This window comes from Pungitius pungitius, chromosome 16 (genome assembly GCF_949316345.1).
Source record: "Pungitius pungitius chromosome 16, fPunPun2.1, whole genome shotgun sequence".
Taxonomy (NCBI): Eukaryota; Metazoa; Chordata; class Actinopteri; order Perciformes; family Gasterosteidae; genus Pungitius; species Pungitius pungitius.
In genome coordinates, this window is record NC_084915.1 from 13,138,855 (window position 1) to 13,158,608 (window position 19,754).

Consider the following 19,754-nt stretch of genomic DNA (forward strand, 5'->3'; position numbering starts at 1 on the left):
GGGCCCGACAGAGGGCATAATTGCAGTATCCAAGCCACACGATTCATGTTACTGTTTTATAACGTGTTTACTATATATCACTCACTAATTCCCCTCATGAGGAAAACGATTCTGCTTTGCCTACAAGTTTTATATTAAAAAGTCACATCACTTTGTGAGAAAGAAAGAAAGCTAAATGTGGACCGCTTAAAAAAAAAAAAAAAAAAAAACTTGCAGTAAAATCTTAGCAGTGGAATTATGTTTATTCATGTAGCCTCTAGTAAGATGCCATCATCCTGCAGGGGAAGGAGGACAGGGTGCACACCAAAGCGCTACAGTCTGAGGTCAAACTGGCCCTGGGATACGTTTCACTAGTCTCCTTTCCTCTCCTCCCCGCATGATCAGTCATCTCCTAGCTAGAAGTAACTTGGAGGGGATGAGGGAAGAAAGGGAGGGGATGAAAGGAGCTTTTGGAAATTTTGATTTCATCGTAGGTACTATTTTATCAAACATTTATCACACCAAGATGAATTTACAACATCTTAATATGCCTCTAAAAATATTGAGATGCAGCTTGATGAAAGCCCGCATCGAATGTCCAAGGTTTATATTTGCCTCCAGTCTCATTTTTAACTTCATTTTCTTCCTCTCCATTAAACGTTTAAGAAGCATGGCATTTGATGAAGCTATACCTCATACTTTCTGGAGAGTATAAACCTGAGCATCCTCCTCTGCAGGAGTCCTTTCTCGACTTCTCTGTGTCGCTATGGCAACAACGCGGCATTAAGGGCCGTTTCTGCACCGCAGAGGGAATAAGTAATTTCAAAGTTTTGGACGTGACCTGCTGTCACACACTACATAGTTATTTTGTCACCTGCTTATTGCTAAAGTAAAATAATACATTAGCGCCCTTTGAGTTATTGCACAATTTGCTGTGCTGCAAATTCAATGAGATCTCATGCATAAGAGCAAAAAAAAGTACTATGTCAGAGGGAGAGGGAAATTCTACAAATTTGTGAATGCATATATTTGAAATATTGTTTAATTAAAACCCAAACACCATGGTGTCATTTTGAATGAGCATGTCTAAATCCATCCATGAAAATTAAAAAAAGAAGAAGATTTGAACATTGTATCCTATGTATCCTAAATAATGAATGTTTTTCATTGAGCCTGATCTTGGATTAGTTTAAACTTGTCAGAAGTACTTCCTTTATTGAATCTGAATATGGTTTAGACATGGCATTTGCGTTACTAATGCGCCCACATTGCAACAAATTGTATACACTGCATATCATTTCTTGTTTTTCAATTGTTTCTAATCTAATCTGATTTTACAGTACAGTATAATGGAGAGAGAGGCCTGACTAAAACTTGACTGACAAAGTGCACCCACACTGTGATCCACATAAAACATTAAATCTAAAGTCCAAAAGCCTGATAGAAGAGTAAATAAACTAAATTAAGGAAAACTTCTAGATCTTTCAAAAAACATTTTTAGGGAAGGTTGATACAGTGAAGCCCAAACTGCAAGCCCACTACCACATAAATTTCTAGAATTTCCCTTCATACATAAATATTTTTTCTACTTTATATTTCATGTTTCTATTAAATCATAAAGGTATGTGAATTAAGAATGGACAGATAGTGATTTTTAACACAGCATCTATGGTATGGAACGCATCAATGCATGCAACTAAGTTCCTAATTGTTATGTGAGATTATAATTGTGATAGTTGTATTTCAAATAGTAAACTTGAATTCTTTTATTTTTGAATTACATTTGTAGTTTTATTTGTCTTGTTTTATACATTTTATAAATAGGCTTCCTTTGATTGTTTTTGTCCGTTTTTTTTAATTTAGTCATTTATTACCACTGCTTTTAATTTTATATTGATTTAATGTTTGCAGGGATGCCCTTCTAAGGTATGAAGCCTTGTGTTTATTTTTTCTGTTGTACTGATGTACAGAAACTGTTCTATAGTGTGAATGAATATAATCTCAGTGAAAAGCAACTTTCAGGCTGCAAAAGCATGATAGCATGGTTTTCAGAATTAAATGAATCGGACACTAAGAAAATCACGTGTCGCACTTACGTTTAACAGGAAAAATTGTACTTTAGTTATCTTTACTGCTGATATTATTATTGTCACAAATTAGCTTATGGTTATTTTCCTTCTCTGTTTCTGGTTCTTGTAAGGTCTACATGCATATTTCAACAAACAAATATAATGGATTTTATCTTGCAACGTTTTTTATTATCTATGGAAATATGTTTTGGCATTTGACTTCCTAAATGATACACACATTGTAAGCATGCCCTATGGGACAAATCACATTTTTTTACTCTTGAATAAAATATGCATGAACAAAAAATGTGTTGCATTATTTCTAACTCGCTGCCGGACATATTAATGTTTATTGCAACTTTTACCATGACTCACATCACGATACAACCTCTTGGCTTTGTCTACAGTGAAGCAAAGCAATAATATTTACTACATTTAAGAACAATTATCAAAATCATTCGATTCAGATGTGCCTAAGCATTTAAATGGAACAGATACATTGGTAATGTTATCCCTTTATACAAAATGTAAAGTTCGGTGGGCTAATAAAAAGATCCATAACATACCTGATTCCTGCTTATTATGCCAATGCAAGCAGTCAATGGCAGCTTTAATGAATAAAACACCAAACAAACTCACATTTTTATTTGAACGTACTTAATTGCTTCAGCATCATACACCTGCTGGTGATACTCAACCTGCTTGGTTTTCTGGGTAGTTAATTGACACAAAGAGCAATTGGATGGACTAAACATATTTGACTGACTTGCAAACAAACCAAAAAAGTAAATGTAGTTTAGACCCAATATGAGGATCTTATTATTTTTTTCCAAGATTATAAAACACTTCCAGGATATGACGCGTTTGGCTCCACCTCCTGTCCATCACAGCTCAGGAGATCCGCTTTTAATTTGTCAGGGTGGCCCTTTAATTTTAAAACGCCGCTAAGCAAAGAACACTCCATCTTTCAGATTTAAAAAAAAAAAAAAAAAAAAAGAAAAGAAAAAATGGTCCCGCTGCAGGACCGTTCGCAGCCCGACAGCAACCGCCGTCGTCCGCAAATCGGATAGTGTGAATGGTTCTTTCGGGCTCGCGCCCCAGCTACCGTTACGCAGCTGTCTCAGACCGAAGCTAACCGGGGCTACCGAGCGTTAGCTGTAACGGCTCGCTTTTGGCCGTTTGATATCGACGCGCGTTTCACAGACGCCCAGAGACGGGGGAACCGGACCCGGGCGACGCACCTCTCCCGCTGTCGCTAAAATACATTACAAAATGGACAAAGAAGAGGGAGACCGGCTGATAGAGAAGGCGAAGCTGTGTTTACGGTCGGGCCGGACGGACCGGGCGCTGCAGCTGCTGTACGAAGCCCAGAATATTTACCCCAGCACCCGGGCCAGAGGTAAAATTAGCTGACGCACATTCTGCAGTGGCAGCGTGACGGTCGGACCGCACGGGAAACTAATCCCTTATATTACATCGCAGATGTATTTACAGATTTCAGGTCGGGTGCGATGAATGTCTATTTTTAGAAGCAAAGACAAACGTCAGCTATCCGGCGTTACTACTTAATGTCTGTGGAGGCTGAACGCATGGACTTATTGGCTCTTAAGCCCCCCCCCCTGTGCCCTTTCACTCTGAGGCAGTGCTGTGTTTTGAATCTGACTTTATAACAACCGGGGTCGTTAAATTACCAGGAGCTCCTTGAACGCAACGCGCAAGAGGCAGTGAAACGTCTCACGGTCCCTTTGACAGCAGTGTGCACATGTAGTGACAGGTGACAGCAATTCACTTATATCAAATCTCTCCACTCACTGAATGCTCAGTGTGGAACTTATGTGTTTGCCATCTTCGGGAGGGTTCGGGAGTTTCAGTGTCATCAAAACACCAAATTTTTCATTTTATGCATCTTTTATGTCTAGGAGCATTGCAGCTGTTCTAAACCCTGGTCAACTATTACTTGCCTCTTTATGTGTATTTTATCTGAATTTGAATGTCCGACTGTATGCATCTCTGTTGTCGTGATTTCCGCCGCGTTTCAGCTTTCTCCATCATCTCTCGATGACGGCGCCTGAATTGTCAGTCGAACCTCTGCCCCGTTGTTTTGTTTGCAGTGCTGATAGACGCCATATTGAGAAACGGAGGCACCACTGCCCCACAGGCCGACCACGTGCCTCCGCCGACGGGCTGGGGGGACGAGGACTTCAGGAGCAAGGGAACCAGAAACGTAGTCGGCGATGAAAAGAAGAGCTACACCGAGGATCAGCGGCAGGGTGTTCTCAGGTGAGCGCTGGCGAGCGTTTTTTCCTTTGCTTCACAGCAGTTGCTGCTCTCGCTGCAGCTTTGGCCGTGTTACATGCTCTGGATAAACTCCTTGAGTGCTCAAACACTGGTTAAAGAGCTGCTAGATGTGCCCCGAGTACAGCTAAAGTAATTGATTTAGCTTTCCCGGTACCCCCGAGACATGTAGATACAACAATGTACATGTGACTAACTAACTAACCGTAGAGAAGGACAGTGTTCATACTCCTTAACTCTCATAGGAGCTTGAGGGTGGGGGTGGGGGCTTCTGGTTTGTTTCTTTGAAGTCCATTTTGCTTTTGTTATTGCAGGATAAAGAATTGCAAGGACTTTTATGAGATCCTCGGTGTTACCAAAAACGCCAGCGATGAAGACCTGAAGAAGGCGTACCGGAAGTTGGCCCTCAAGTTTCACCCCGACAAGAACTTTGCTCCGGGAGCCACGGATGCGTTCAAAGGTACGACTTTTTACAGAGGGAGAAGACAAAAACTTGTGAGACTAGTGACCATACCTTTCCATTGGCCATTATTATTGTATTTTTTATTTTTTTTTAAGTCCTGATCCCGTAAAAGGAAATTCTTCGTCTCAGTGTCCACCTCGCAGCAGCGTCAGAGGTCACGGTCAGTTCAAGAGCGGCGCCCTCATGCTCCCAGTGTCGTGTGTAAACACGCTTCAGCGGGGCAGAGGCTTTAAGGTGCATCATGCAACTTTTATTTGGATTGAGAAATTCCTTCTTGAGCTGTTTGTATTCATCCTGTTTCACAGGTGTGAGTGTAGGGGAAATATGCAAATATTACTGCATGAGTTGGAAGGGCCAGGTGCCTGAAAGTATTCTAAAAAACAGCGGAAAGATTATTTCTGTCGTTCATCAACGCAGTTAAACATTAAAACCAGTACTCGGAATTTGCACCAAAGATAGATATTTTTCCTCTTGAGTCACAGCTCATGCCAAATCTGACCACTCACAACCGGCGCACGTATTTCTAAATTTAATGGCATGTACACTTTCCGTGGAGAATCTCCGGTGTGCATTGCAAAAAACGCCCTTGTAAATAAGAATGTCCATAATAATAATATCTGTAATATATGCAATGGTGCTAAAACAGAACAAATATAGGCAAACTGCTAGCCATATAAAGATGATACTTGTTGTTTTTTAAGTCATGCCGCCCTCCATCGTCCTGACTTAATGAATGCCACGACCGAACGTCTCCCTCCTCTTCCAACAGCAATAGGCAATGCATATGCAGTGCTGAGCAATCCAGAGAAGAGGCAGCAGTATGATCAATACGGAGATCAATCTGCTGCTCCGAATGCGCCCCAACACGCCGCCCACAGTCGCCATGGATACCACCGAAACTTCCACAGAGACTTTGAGGCCGACATATCCCCCGAGGAGCTCTTCAATATTTTCTTCGGAGGGAGATTTCCTACAGGTGTGTGTTCGGGTTGGCAGCGTTACAGTTTAGGACCATTATCCGCCGTCTTATTGTGCTGAAGCAGCGTGTGCGTCCTTCCAGGAAACATCCACGTGTACACCAACCAGGGAGCCTCCTACTCTCAGTTCTACCAGCCTCGCCGTCGACGCGCTTTTGAGAGGCGCGAGGAGGTGGTGGAGGAGAACAACAACAACAACCAGAGTCAGGTCGGTGACTCACACAACATGAAGGCAGATCCCTGTTCAACCGCTGCAGCGATGCGTCTTCCTGCAGAGATACGCTTGTGTTCTAATCATTACCCCGCACTGGAGGAATTCAACCTTTCCCTGTTTGTTTTTTTTGTTTAAAGACTAAGCGTTTCCCACACTGATTGATGCCGTTCATTGACCTTCCACATTACCCGCTACGCACTGTGCCTTTTTCCGGAATGAATCGGCGGGGCCTACACGCCGTGTTATGTGCGTTTTTTAAATCTGTGCTGATTTTATCGTCCCACAGAACACCTTCACAGCGCTGCTGCAGCTTCTCCCTGTGCTGATGCTCATCCTCATCTCAGTGTTCACCCAGATGATGGCCACCAACCCGCCCTACAGCCTCTTTTATAAGCCGTGAGTCTGCGGCGCCAATAGCCTTCTTAATACCTCGAGTTCTGACATGGTCTGCAGCACCGTTTCACCTGAGGATGATTTTAATCTTTTATTTTTTGGGGGGTTTGGGGCGGTTCCAGGGCCATGGGGCTGGTGGTGTCCAGAGAAACGCAGCACATGGGTGTACCGTACTATGTGGATAAAAGTTTTGAGAAGGAGTACCGCGGAGCTGCGCTGGATGAACTAGAGAAAACCATTGAGAGCGACTATATCGAACATCTGCAGAACAGCTGCTGGAAAGAGAAACAGCAAAGTAAGCGGGGCGGCTCACTGGGCTCAAGCGGAGTTATCAACAACTTCAGAAATGTCCTTAAATCACGTTCTGACTCTAGTAACTAGTCTTACTTAAGAAACACTTTTATTAGTATTTTTTTCATCAGTTTCCTTATGCACGGCTAAGCTAACTGGCTCTTCATATTTAACACACAGACATCCAACTCTGCACCTGAAGGCTAAAAGGTGTACCAACCATTTTGACGTGTCTTTTGTTTTTCTCCTTTGCAGAATCTGACTTGGCAAACCTGGGACAACTGTACCGAGACGAGCGGTTAAAGCAGAAGGCCGAGTCGATGAGGCTGGACAACTGTGACAAGCTGCATCGATTGGTCGGGCGCCAGAGGGGCAAATGAGGAGCGTTACGAGAGGAGACCACGTTTCAGTACAGACTTTACAATAATACATTTTATCCAAGTGTGAAATTCATCCAATCCGGCCACTTTGTAAAGAAATCTCTTTAAGGTACAGCGCACCCAGTGGGAGGTCATGCCACAGGAAACAATGTGCCTTCTCTCCTCTTTGACGCCAGGGAATGGAGTTGCACGTGGGCAGCATCAAGTGCACACTCCCTGTGGCGGTGTGTACGAAGTCTCAGAGCCTTTAAACTTTCTTATAGAAATGGCATGACGTAAGGGGTCTCCCTTCGGGGTTACGAAGGCAGTAGTATGTTCCCTCGCACACATTTAATCCGTTAGCTTACTTGTATTCATTTTCTTTTATGCCTTTGTGTCCTTGCTGGAACTGTAGGTGTTATTTAATAGTTAAAGGAGGGACTCTTGCCCGATCTTGGCTCATCATCTTTTTTTTTTTCCTATAGGAAGTAATAAAATACAGTGACTAATGTAGTACTGTAGTCTTTGGACAAATCTGAGAGCTTCTGTACTGTGAAATAAGAGGATCTTTTATTCGTTTTTAATCGGACAATTTGTCCTCTGAGACTATAGCAATAGGCGACACGCGGCAGTAAAATTTAACAAATCCTAACCTTATTTTTCTGATTGGGGGACGGTAGAAGGTTGCAGTCTCCAATACAAGCCGTCTCCTGCTGTAGCACTTCCTGCTGCTCGCATCGGTGCATATCTGGTCGCTCATTGAGCTTCACGGCTCACGTTTTGAGGTTTAAGCGAGAGAAACGACTGTTACGCGTTGCAGAAACACATTTTCAATGGGTGACCGGCAACGTTCAACCATAAAGGCCGTCCACAGTCCTGCACAATGTTCCAGTGTGACCTTCTTTTCCCTAATCCACGCGGAAGCTCACCTCATTTTGTTTTGTATTAGAATAATATCTGGCCCAGGTTTTATACATGTTTTGTAGGTTCTGTACCCTTTTCATTTATACTGTTTTATAAAGAATAATCATTTTGTTCTCATCCCCCAACAGAATTTCTCGGTTGAAGTCGTTTTTTTTTTTTACTTTTACTTTTACGGTTTTTGTCATGTGTAGGAGGCTGACCTCGTGGGGGTGTCGACTCTAATTCTTTACACCATCCAAACATTATTCGGACCCTACACCGACACTGATTCTTGTCTCAGACTGCCAAACTGCCTTCAGGTTCATCACAAGCACTTTTTAAGTTAATGTTCAATCCTGTGATCCCTATTTTTCCTGTTGCATGCATTCTAGTGAGGGAGTGTTTTTCTTAGTCAGTTATTTTGTTTTTCATCTTTGAGACTACTGACACTATAAATGTTTGACTAGAATATTCAGGTCTACACTGTAACTCAAAACATGTCAAACCCAGACCGTGATATGAAATAGAATCAAGGTATTTGGTAATAAGTCTGTGGTTGTCGTACCTCTGAGCGACATTAAAGAATTCAGTTTTTAGTCAAATTATACCTGGAAATTTAAGATGTAATCGGAATATGTTCCGTCCCGTCTGATTTGTTAATTTATGATTTGGTTTAACTGAATGCTTTGGTCACATGAAACGATGCAGGTGACACATGTCCATCTTGTTATTGTTCGACATCATCAGTAGATGAATAAACATGATCTTATCGGTGTAAGAATCAAAGTCTCTTTTTCACAGAGAGCCTGGCAATGAAATCTAATATTTCTACTTAAGATAAATAATAAACAGGTGGAATCCATCATAAAGAAGCTGTACTTCCTCAAACATCAGAAGAAGACTTTATTCCCCTGACTACATGTCAAACTAAAACCCATTTAGTACTGCGGATGCCAGATGTCTGGATTGAAGACATGAAAGGACGCTTTGTAGCAGATCCTGTGTCCCGTCTGAGTGTAGACTTGTTCATGTAAGGACAGGTTCCTCAGAAACAACACTGCGGAACTTATTCATAATGGGGCACTCGTGCTCCTCTGAGCCGCTGCAACTTTTGATTTAGATCGTGGATAAAATGAGCCAATTCACGCTTAACATGCTGGATCGAGGGCTTTTTATGACATTTCATTTTGTATCTTTAAAGTTCAGATAACTTTTAACGGGAAGTTTTCTCAAATACTGACAATGACACAATGTGCACCTTTAATAAACAATACAGCTATCTTTAAACATGATTTGTATTTTCTATGATTTCCACCGAGCAAGGAAAACGGTTTTATTTGAAATGATTATGTAACCACGACCCCCCCCCTGATCATTCTCCACTTCTGGCTTCAGAGCCTTTGGCCTCTGCGTCTGCATTTCATCGCCAACATGGAATGTTTTCAACCACACTAATCTGACATATACAGGTCTCATGAACACTTAATCCAGTCAATGTGTAGGCTTGGAGTGACTTCAATCTTTCTCTACAGTAAACCACCTGATGTTATTCAGAGCAGGCTAATTCTACAGAAGGTTTGACCTTTTTCCTTCAGCCCCATTGTAATCTGGGATTATACTGTATGTAATCCACGTATGTACGGCTGTATCACAGGAAAGGAGATTGTCCATATTACAGTCCATTTCCCCTGGAGTGCAAATAAGGTGACTCTGCCTTTTCTGCAGAGGGAGTCTGTGGCCCTGACGGGAGAACTTCAGTCCATTGGTTTCACATCTTTGGGTTCCACTCGGAAACCATGTCATACTGCATGTTCATTTCTTCATCTTGAGATCAGCTTCAATGGTACAACGGCGCCCCCTGGTGCCTCCATCCTGCAGTCAAAAAAAATAATAATCTATCTGCTCACCTGCCTTCACTAATGTGTGACTGAAATAGACATGTTATACAAATAGGATATTGCTTCGCTTTTACATTGTCTCCTTCAAGAAAAAAAGATAGGAAAGTAAGGGGAGGTTTTAAAAAGAAAGAATATAGGACGAGTACTTACAAAAAGAGAAAGAAGGAAGGCCGGAGAGGACATGGAGACGGTGTCCTGTGAGAAGAGGAAGATGCATATCAGCCCTGAGACTCAAAAGAGCATTTAAAGTCGGACAATGAAGCAAAATGATGCAAATGTACGAACAATCTATTGAGCCAAAGGAAATGGAAGCGGATAAATGTAACTATATAGAGTAAGTTCATTGCCATGCGGCTCTTCATATACTACATAAATACAGTGTGTACTTGTAAAAGGGTAGCATGTTTAACAAGTCAACTCCTGGTCTCCTTTCGCTATAAAACATCCACATCTGCCTCTGAGAATTTGCTTTATAGCAAGAACTTTATCTTTGAAATATTTAAGAGGATTGTGCTGCAGATACTTTAACAGCCAACTAGGTGCTTTAGTCCCAGTGGAAAAAATGTGAAAAATACCTCTTGACTAAGTGGAAAATATTCTTATTTCACCACTCTTCCAGCACACATTGTCGATGTTACGTCAGTGGAGGCGTTTTTGAACATAGTTTGTTTCTGTGATCCGTTCTTCACTCATTCACATCATCATGCAGAAATAATGCAAACAAATGTGTATGAATTGTGATTCATTGGGTCAATAATCTGTCATTTCATCTTCATACTGTCGCACAATTAATGGTTAACAGCAGCTTTCTTGAAGGTAGAATATAAACTTATTACATTGACTGTATGCTTTGGTAAATAGTTTGTATCTTTACATTATGGCTTATTGCATTATTGCTTAACATTTTCCAAAGCATAAATATTATGTTCTAAAACAAATGATTTATTTTCCAGTCAACTATTGGTTTGAAACTTCATTAACCACAGTGAACAATGGATGGTCTTTTAATTACACTAATATAATGGCAATTCATTAAAAAATAACATTAACTGAAAGTCAGAAACAATGTGGCATTAATGGATTGTTGTATTTAAAAAGAATGTATTATGTGTAAGAATGTAGTTTTTTCTTGAATGTTTCAAATCTTTGTGTGTTGATTTGGAGAGTATTTCAAACCAAAGGTCAAACTCAAATGATACACCTCTAAAACCTAATGCCTTGGAGAATGCCAGGCAGATCTACTTTTTCCTTCTACCTTAAAGTCAGCCCGTTGTCTCACCCTCGCCTCTTCGTCTGTACTCTCTGCTTTTGTCAAAATTCTAGCGAAGCACCTTGTCAGGAGCGTCCGGTTTGCAGGTGCGCTCGCGGCCCCTCAGGCTTTTGCCGCTGATGCCAGCCTCTGACGCCTCCATGATGAGCTGGGTGGCCAGAAACTGCTGGATCTGCTCTAAGACGTCACGCTGCATCTCCACGGCCATGTGGTACACGTCGTGATCCAGGCTGTTGTACATGACCGCATTCTGGAACATCAGCATGATGTCCCTCTGGAACTCCGCCGTGTTCCGGATCAAACCGGTCTCAATGCTCTTTTTTATGGCGGCAAGGTCCGTGGGCCTGTAGGTGAAGCCCAAAGAGCGGGTCGGGGGGGCCGTCGCATGTCAGCAATCCAATGTGTTACAGCAACAAAAACAAGGTGGTTTTGATCACTGCGTGAAAAGGTTACTTTTATGTGAGAAGGAACATTTTTTTTAAAAAGCCTGAAAATATGTTCAGTGCTTACCTATAAAAAAACAATACCATTCACTGTTCTTACCTCTGTACAATACCGTGGTACCCGGGGGCGATTTCATCAGTTACTGGCTGCAGGAAGACATTTGCATACCTACAACAGAGTCATCGGTTTCAGAAACAATGTGAAGAATTGCCCTTATTAGGAGGCCCGATCATGGCGGGGCCCTCGGGGTCACTCTGACCTGTGATTAGCCGCCGCACGCCACACCAGCATGATGGCTTTCTTCCAGATCTTGTGAGCCTGCAGAGATTCGTGGTCCTCGCTGCAAACGGAACTGCACGACAGCGGCACAAGATGAGGTCACGTGAGGAGGGAGGGGGTGGGGGGGGGGGGGGGTTGTGGTGGATGTCATGACACAGCAAGAAATATCACCACACACCTGCCCTTGCCCCCCCGCCCCCCTTGTGCGATTGCCTTTCACTCACAACTGTGACGAGGTGGGGCTGCTGGGGGCGGAGTCAGCCGCCGCGCGCAGCCGCAGCGACGAGGAGGAGGAGGAGGCGGCCGCGTGGAGGCCGTAGCTGTCCTCGCTCTCGCTAAGCCCCGCCTCCGCCGGCTCCGGCGAGCATCCGTCCGCCCCGCTGACCTCGTCGTCTCGCCGCGCTCCCGTCACGCCGCGCGCTCTAGTCCCCGAGGCGCCGTCTCCTCCTACGTCCTCTGCTCTCATCCCCTGCGAAGGCGAGGGGGGGGGAAAAACAGAAGGGCAGAGGTTTCAGACGGAGCACCGCGCTCCGCGTTTCATTCCAAGCAACGTGTTGGCTTTGTCCTCGCTCAGGGGGTTGGGGGGGGCGTACCTTCGGACGCCTCGCTGCCAGCGGGCTATCTTCTAATACCGAGTCTGCCGAGACAGTCAAGAAGTGGTTATGCAAGAGGCGTGCTCTCAGGCGAGGTGAATACTGATGCGTGCATACCTCCGTGGGGGGGTCCCGGTCTTTGCCGTGCCCGCTTCTCACGCTCACGTTTTAGAGGAACATCCAACGGAATGCGGCCTTTCTGTCGCGCCAACACTCGGGTCCCCCTCGTCGCCTTAGGCCGCGGAGGCGCTGCAGTGCGGTGCTGCTGTGAACCCGTGGAGGACGAGGAGGTGCGAGGAAGGCCCCTCGGCCCCATGGGAAATGCCGGCGGGCCGCTCTCTCGACTGATGCAGAGAGAGGAGGGCGAAGCAGGAGCCCCGCCGTGCACTACCAACACTTGCGTCTTCCCCCGCGGGCTGCTGTGAGGAGACGAGGCCTGTCGGACCCCCGTGGGCACTGGGGGGAGAGACCCGTGGGGGCAGAAAGGCGCGGGCCCCCAGGCGCCAGACAAAGCACGGCCGTTCTCCTCGCACAGTGACAGCGCCGCCTCGACGGCGGCCGCGTCCAAAGCCTCCGCGGCCACGTCTGTCTGTTGGAGAAGAGATGCGACTCTTAAAGAACGTCATTTTGTCATAGTGTGCTATGTATATAATTAACTACAAGTCCATTTATGACAAAAAAAGAAAAAGAGAGTTTTTAAAATAACACAAATAGCACATAGAACTTTTCACCTTTTCCTCAATGATGGCAATAATGTCCCCCACCGTCTTCAGGTCCAGCTCATCCCTCATCCAGCTCACGTCCCCCTGGCCGAGCGCCGCCACCTTCTCCTGGGCACAGATAGGCCGGCATCCAGGGGGCAAAGACCTCTCTGCACACAGACAACTTAAATTAGCGGGAGTCGGGAGTAGCAGTTTGTAAAAAACATTCATTTTCCTCACAGAATATCTAGCTCAAGCTTCATCATTTCATTTGAATCACGATAAACCTCTCGTCTATTTGTAGCTTTGTAAACCTTGACCAAGGAACGAAAAGCCTTGAGATATTAAAAGATACAAAGTACACACGACATACAAAAAGGTCTGAGTAAAATTGAGACTTGTGATTTATCAGTTTTGCACTGGCACTACACAGTCAATGAATCTTTACGGCCACATTTTGCAATTAAAACAAAACACCGGTCCAGAACTGTAGGTCTTACATTAAACAATTCTCAAGCTACCCAGAATGTCCCATTCAGGATGCAAGGAGGGTTCAGCGTGTGCATCGAGCTGCGAGAGCGTCTGGGTCAAAGCGGACGGACCTGTGTTTGCTGAAGCCGGGGAGTCAACAGACACAGGCGTGGTGGCAGCCGAGAGGGGAGCGCTGGAGGCCGAGTCGCCAACGACCACGAAACCTAACGGGGCGGGAAACCGGGCGGGGCCCGCCTCCAGGAGACGCGACAGCATCGGGGCGCCTGCCGTGCAAGCGTCCACGAACACGGGACACACAGAGTGCAGACAAAAGGAGCGGAGGCCTGGGGTTAGTCTGACGTGTGAGCAAACAGTGGCACGTTTACGCAGCAAGCACACAGCCATTAAGGCTTCAAAGTGAACCTCCTTCCTCCAGAGCTGGTTATTTCTACGAAAGATCTTGATCTGGATCAAATCTCATCTCAGTCATATGTTCTTTCGGTCATGACTTGTACGAGAGCATTTCTGCTAACGCCCGTGAACACAAATCAAACAGTGTACCTGTACCTGTTGCCTGAGTGAGAGGTTGGCTAGTTGGAGCCAGCTGCGAGTCATGTGCTCCTGTCATATTAGCAGTGGTCACGTCCCCCTCCCCAATCTGGGATGTAAGCGCATACATGCATGTCAAACATTTTAACAGTTTTCTCAGACAAAAAGAGCATATCAAGTTTACTATATATATATATATATTATAGATAATGCAATTTTAGAGCAAGAGTGTCTTTCTACAATCCGACTGGAATCCCGCAAAATAATTCTTTATCCAAACGAGCCGCAGAGGCAGCGCTGCATGTCAGAGCAGCAAACGTTATCTGAGGAATGCAAGGAGGCAAAGATCTAGAAAAGGATAACTTGGTCTGACACGACAGGATTTCGCAAGAGCACAGTTGGCTTCATGGGGATGGAAATGAAAAGAAAAAAAAAAGATGATATGAGCTGGACAATTCCAGAACCTTGGTCTCCTGCTGCGGACTGAAATCACACCACACGGGACCGATGGAGACATCTGACAAAAAGCTTGGAGGTAAAAAAACAGATTTTTTTAAAAGAAGTAAATGACAGCAACCTGAAAGCAAAAAGCAGGTTGCGTCTTTAGCTATAGTGAGATGAGAAGAAACGGGACACAAAAAAACAACACGATTAGAGTATTAAAAAAACAATTGCAAAATATATTTAGTGACCTGTTAACCCTCATATGATACATACATTTTATTTTTTCAAGTCGAATCATTTCAAGAAAGCAAAGAAAAATAACCTGACCAAATGTACCGAATCAGTTGTACAGCCCCTTAAGACTTTGTATGATGGAAACACCCGTTTGTATCCTAGTCAAATATTCAGAGAGAATTGGACCACAGATCGAGGTAACAACAGGACAAAGAAAGAGGAACATATTCAGAAGACAGCAATGGTTTTTATACAGGACTACTATTGACCTCGTGTGGCAAAGCCAAAGAGCCGCATTCAAAGGGGAGTGGAATTAACTGGAGGCCCCTTTTCACATAAGCACCACAACCAACTGTACAAATCCAAGGACACAGAGATATCCAGAGGTGAAAAAACCAACACATCACAATGCAATACATTTGCAAAAAAGGACAAAAGGTTTTATGCAACTGGCAAAACAACCCATAACTTTCAAAACAACAAAAACAGATGTGTGTGTGTATATATATATATATAAATATATATAAATATATATGAAAAATGAATAAATAGTTCCTTAACGTGCAGTAACTGCAAAGAATGAGATGAAGATGAGGCGCCCTGCAGACTTGCACATATCAATTAGAGAGCTTGGCACTGTTGACATAACACAGTAAGTCCCCTCCACATACCAGTCTGGAATGTGTGGCCAAGATACTGCCTTTCTTCAGTAACTCTGACAGAAGGGGAGACGGCGGCGGCGTGGCTTTCTGGCTCAGGAGCTTCCTTTGGGCGGGATCATCCAGAAGTGACCCGGGGCTGACGTCATCATTTCCTGGTCCAGAAGACTCGACAATCGTCGTTAATCTGGCCGACCCGGAAGGCTGGAGACATGGAGGTACAAGATGTCGCGTTACCAAAACCAATCAAAGAAGGTTTTCATTGACCTTCTCTATTCTAGTTTCTCTGTGTTTCTGTTTTATACCTTAGTGATGGCAAGTTACTTCTAACAGTTGAAAATGTGCAGCATATATATATATAAATACTAGATATCATGTTTTCAACCAGCACAACAATGTCCTTGAGAGAAATTTGCGTTTTTGAATGTCTCGTGCAAAAACAGGATGATTGAAAAAGTGGTGCAAACATCCGACGCTTTTCAACCTACGCCGACTTACATTTTTCATCGACGCGAGATCCAGCGTCAAACACTCCAGCGGGTCACCTGGTGAGAACACCTGACTTGGGGAGCTGCAGCCTGAGGGCGAGTGCACGGGGATGCCGGGCTCCGGCTTGGATGTGCTCTTTGCCGCCTGTCTGGCTGGAAGAGGGAGGGGCAGCATAGGGAGGATTACCTCATCGGTCACACAGAAGCTCATGTTCAACTTCGTTTTGCATGTCGGCAGCGTGGGGCTACCGTGGAGGAGTCTATTGGTCCTAAAGTTTGCACCCATTAGATGGATCCTTTCCTCATCACTTCATGGCATTCATTTAGAATGACTGATGGCACCAAATCCAATAGGCCTACCGAGACTATCAGGGACTATGTTTACAGCCGATATGCTAACATATTACCTGTCGGCATCTCAGTGTCACCATCGTAAAGGAGCCAAGACTGTTGTTGAACCTGACTCAAACTAATATTGAACAATGGATCATTTCTACAAAAAACATGCGAAAGTACAGAGATATATTTTAGATGCAAGAATAACTGTACAATTGAACTTAATATGTATTGAGAATCATTCAAATTACTACGAGATACCCTGATAAGCAGCATTTGTGTTTTTTCTTTTCAGCTCGGCTTCCTTCTCCTCCAGTTTCTTCTTCCTGCCGGACACACAGTCACACACACATTTATTTGGCTTATTGGTAGAGAGAGTCTAACGTCCGGTGTGATTGTTTAAAATAGGACAAATGGAGAGTGTGTTGCTTCTTACTGCAGGATGTCTCCCCATAACTCTTCCAGTTTGGAATCCAGACATCCTGCTTGAATCAGCTCAGCTTCTCTCTTCAGCTTCCTATGAAAACAGATGCACATCGACCAGCCTCATTGATCTCGCAAGCTGTGATTTATTCCCGACGTCAAGTCAAACGTGCGTACCTGTGCTTCTCCTGTGTTTCTTTGATCAGCTTTCTCAGTGCATCAATCCTGTCGGTCGTCAGCCTGCGGACGATCACATCCTTCACCGGCTCCACCACTTCGCCTCCGTCGCCGCGCTTCTGCCTGGAGGTAACACATGTACTATTAGTTGTGCCAAAGAGCACAAAGCCTTGTGATCTTTTTTTTTTTTTTTAAGCTCGAGAGTCTACAAAAGGCACGCTGCGAGGTAAACTCACTTCGGGGCCTCGATTGCCTCCAGGAGCTCTGAGTACTTGGAGGCGCAGTGCTGTGAGGAGCCAAAGAAGAAAGAACACAGAGCCGCTTTGTGACAGGACGAAGCCTTGGTTATGAATTTGGTCATCGGGGTGGTGTGGGCACGGATTTTGTCCCACCTTATGAGAGAACCAGTCGGGCGGTCTCCCGGGTTCTGCAAATGGTTTGATGGCTCGACTGACGGATACCCTGTTGAGATGATGACGAGCAAAGATGAAAGACACATTTAAGACTTTGGGTTCAAAACCAGCTACTATTTCTTTCCTGTTGGGGTTTTCTACTCTTCTATATTCAATATATTCAAGTCTTCTATATCTATTTTGTCCTTTTGTATATAATTACTAAGTCATTTCGTCATAAATGCGAAATTCATGGAAAATGAAGGCCAGCATTGTGGAAAGTATGGCAGCCAAAGTGGAGATCAGTTCATTGTATTGTCTTCACTTTGGATCGTGAAAGTAAACAGCAACCACAGCGTTCGAGCACACCTAAGCAGTCCATGAGTAAAAGGGTTGATGAGCAAAAATCTGAACTTCAGCATATTCATACATGCTTCAAACCACACATGTCTGTGCATGATGGTTGACACCGCGCTTTAGACTACGGGGACAATAACAGAGCAGCGGTACCAGTTCTTGTCTCCACTCTTCATGACAGATGTGGCCAAACACAGCTTCTCCCTCACTGACCATGGCTCTGTCGGTCCAATCACAAGTAGCTGGTGTTCTGCAGAAAAAACGGACAAAACACATGTTCCATATTAGTTCCAACTAGTTGTCAGGCCCCGGGTACGGACACTGGAATCCATCTCCCGAGCTAGGCTTCATGTGCAAATATTAAATATATGAATAAAATAATGACAATATTTCAATAGAAACGGCTCTCCACTGTCCGATAAAGGCAGTTAACCGTCGCAGTGTGCGGCCCGACGTTGACGTTACTCACTTCCAACCCCGTGTGCCATCTCCCCGTCATCCCGACATAGCGCACATCTACCCGGCGATAAATACGACACCGGCGAGACGCGACGTTCATGGAGACGCGGCCGTTGACGTGACGGAATGTAACGCGGGGGTTCGGGGGTTCGGGGACGGGGGGGACGGGGGGCCTCTAGCGACGGGGGTTAAAACGTCGAGTGCTCGCTGTCCCTTAAAAGTCAACGCGGCTCCAGTGAGTCTCTCGCTACCGGGGAAGTTCGGAGAATTGAGTAGCTAGCTCAAATGCTAATCTCCCCCCCCTCTCTCTCTCTCTCCCCCTCTCCCCCCCCCCCCTCTCTCTCTCTCTCTCTCTCTCTCTCTCTCTCCCTCCCTCGCGCGCAGAAACTGGTGGATTTCTGGTTTCTGGAGTGTGGTGCAAACCGTTAAAATAAAACGGGCCGGGCGAGTAAATAAAACGCTTTCTGGAACTGTGCGTTCTTAATTTATAATACTGTATCATAACGTTAATTTAAGTTATGATTTACACGTTTTATTATCGAAAAAATTGCATTAAAAAAAGGTTGATGAATATTTCATGCCAGTTAAAAATCTAATATGTCAAGTTAACGGCCTATAAAATCTGCTCTGAGTGAAATGCTGAGTGGGCCTTTTCTTTTTTACTGAGGAGACTGTCACATTTTGAACAGAAGGAGCAGCAGACATGGGGAACTGGTTTTACAGCGATGCAGTATGAAAACAAACAAGGTGTCGTATTCAAATAGACATGTGGATCTGCCTTTTATTGTACAACTGCTGTAGAGGTTTTTTTCCGATTTTTCAATTATCTGGTAAATTGGCCGGTGGTCAATAGTCTGAACGACAGGGAAGTAATACCAGAATTGATCATTTCTTTTTTTAAACAGACAAAAGCACGGCCCCGAAGACAGATGTCTTTAAATGTTAAACTCCCTCTCAGGTCTCATGGATCCAATGATGTCTGCTGGTTTAAATTAGGCAATTTGAACCTTTTTGTGAAAGAGGACAGAGCAGCAACCCCTTTTCTACTCATACGGTCCGGTACCTTCCACAGAGAGAGACCAATTATTACAGGGAAACAAATGTTAATGAGGCACTTGACATTTAACTCCGGAGCGCTGCCTCTTCGGCCCCCTGCTGCTGTGTGGAATAACTGTCATCTCTACAGAAAGGACAGCTTGGTGGAGGATAAGCATGAGGTGAATAATCCTGCTGAAAAAAACTCACACCTTGAAAAAGACTCAATTACTTAACTTGCAAACTTAGCGTTATATATGTATCGCATGTTGTTGCGTGCTCTTGAGTAGTCCGTTTGTTGTAAGAAAGCATTAGGCTTTCATATTTTTTTATTTTTTAATAAGACCTGTTTGAAACACATTATTAGCTGAATGATTTTGCTCTGTTTAATTATAGCTGGTTTACTGTAAATCACCAACCAGTAACATCTGACCCACAGCCAAAGTCGTATAAAAAGACCATTGTGTTTACTGAAGTCAAGATAATGTTTTTCTCTGTAAAAGCAAATTTGAGAAATTCCAAACTTCAGCACTGTCACATAATACAATTGTAATGAATACAGGACACCTAAAATGATACAGATTTGTATTTTTCCTCATGGG

The 19,754-nt window shown here is 44.2% G+C and overlaps 2 protein-coding genes across 3 annotated transcripts; one reads left to right on the forward strand and one right to left on the reverse strand.

Moving 5' to 3' along the window:
• The first annotated feature begins 2,905 nt into the window (after positions 1–2,905).
• On the forward strand, positions 2,906–8,109 carry dnajc18 (DnaJ (Hsp40) homolog, subfamily C, member 18). Its single transcript, XM_037467508.2, has 8 exons — positions 2,906–3,447; positions 4,160–4,328; positions 4,658–4,803; positions 5,576–5,782; positions 5,867–5,991; positions 6,284–6,393; positions 6,513–6,685; positions 6,937–8,109. The coding sequence occupies exons 1-8, from the start codon at positions 3,321–3,323 to the stop codon at positions 7,059–7,061; spliced, it is 1,182 nt and encodes a 393-aa protein (XP_037323405.2). The 5' UTR covers positions 2,906–3,320; the 3' UTR covers positions 7,062–8,109.
• Positions 8,110–8,826: 717 nt separating this feature from the next.
• On the reverse strand, positions 8,827–18,414 carry LOC119215384 (bromodomain-containing protein 8-like). Of its 2 annotated transcripts, XM_037467504.2 has the most exons (20): positions 18,128–18,414; positions 17,812–17,908; positions 17,302–17,371; positions 17,146–17,195; positions 16,910–17,032; positions 16,746–16,826; positions 16,571–16,635; positions 15,984–16,126; positions 15,498–15,689; positions 14,167–14,257; positions 13,731–13,883; positions 13,159–13,298; positions 12,545–13,016; positions 12,428–12,471; positions 12,059–12,303; positions 11,815–11,907; positions 11,655–11,723; positions 11,173–11,455; positions 9,992–10,036; positions 8,827–9,815 (listed from the first exon to the last, which is right to left on the reverse strand). In XM_037467504.2, the coding sequence occupies exons 1-20, from the start codon at positions 18,144–18,146 to the stop codon at positions 9,756–9,758; spliced, it is 2,535 nt and encodes an 844-aa protein (XP_037323401.2). In that variant the 5' UTR covers positions 18,147–18,414; the 3' UTR covers positions 8,827–9,755. The 2 variants fall into 2 exon arrangements, with proteins under 2 accessions (XP_037323401.2, XP_037323402.2); XM_037467505.2 differs by lacking the exons at positions 8,827–9,815; positions 9,992–10,036 and having other exon boundaries at positions 11,290–11,547.
• Positions 18,415–19,754: the final 1,340 nt, after the last annotated feature.

Excerpts from the sequence above, each read along its gene's own strand:
- dnajc18 (XM_037467508.2), top strand. The coding sequence starts at position 3,321 with ATGGACAAAGAAGAGGGAGACCGGCTGATAGAGAAGGCGAAGCTGTGT. Across the intron at positions 4,804-5,575 it reads AGCCACGGATGCGTTCAAAG|CAATAGGCAATGCATATGCA; the intron begins GTACGACTTTTT and ends CTCTTCCAACAG. Across the intron at positions 5,992-6,283 it reads ACAACAACAACCAGAGTCAG|AACACCTTCACAGCGCTGCT; the intron begins GTCGGTGACTCA and ends ATCGTCCCACAG.
- LOC119215384 (XM_037467504.2), bottom strand. Across the intron at positions 16,127-16,570 it reads CACAAATGCTGCTTATCAGG|CCAGACAGGCGGCAAAGAGC; the intron begins GTATCTCGTAGT and ends TCCCTCTTCCAG. Across the intron at positions 11,908-12,058 it reads AGCCCCACCTCGTCACAGTT|TTCCGTTTGCAGCGAGGACC; the intron begins GTGAGTGAAAGG and ends GCTGTCGTGCAG.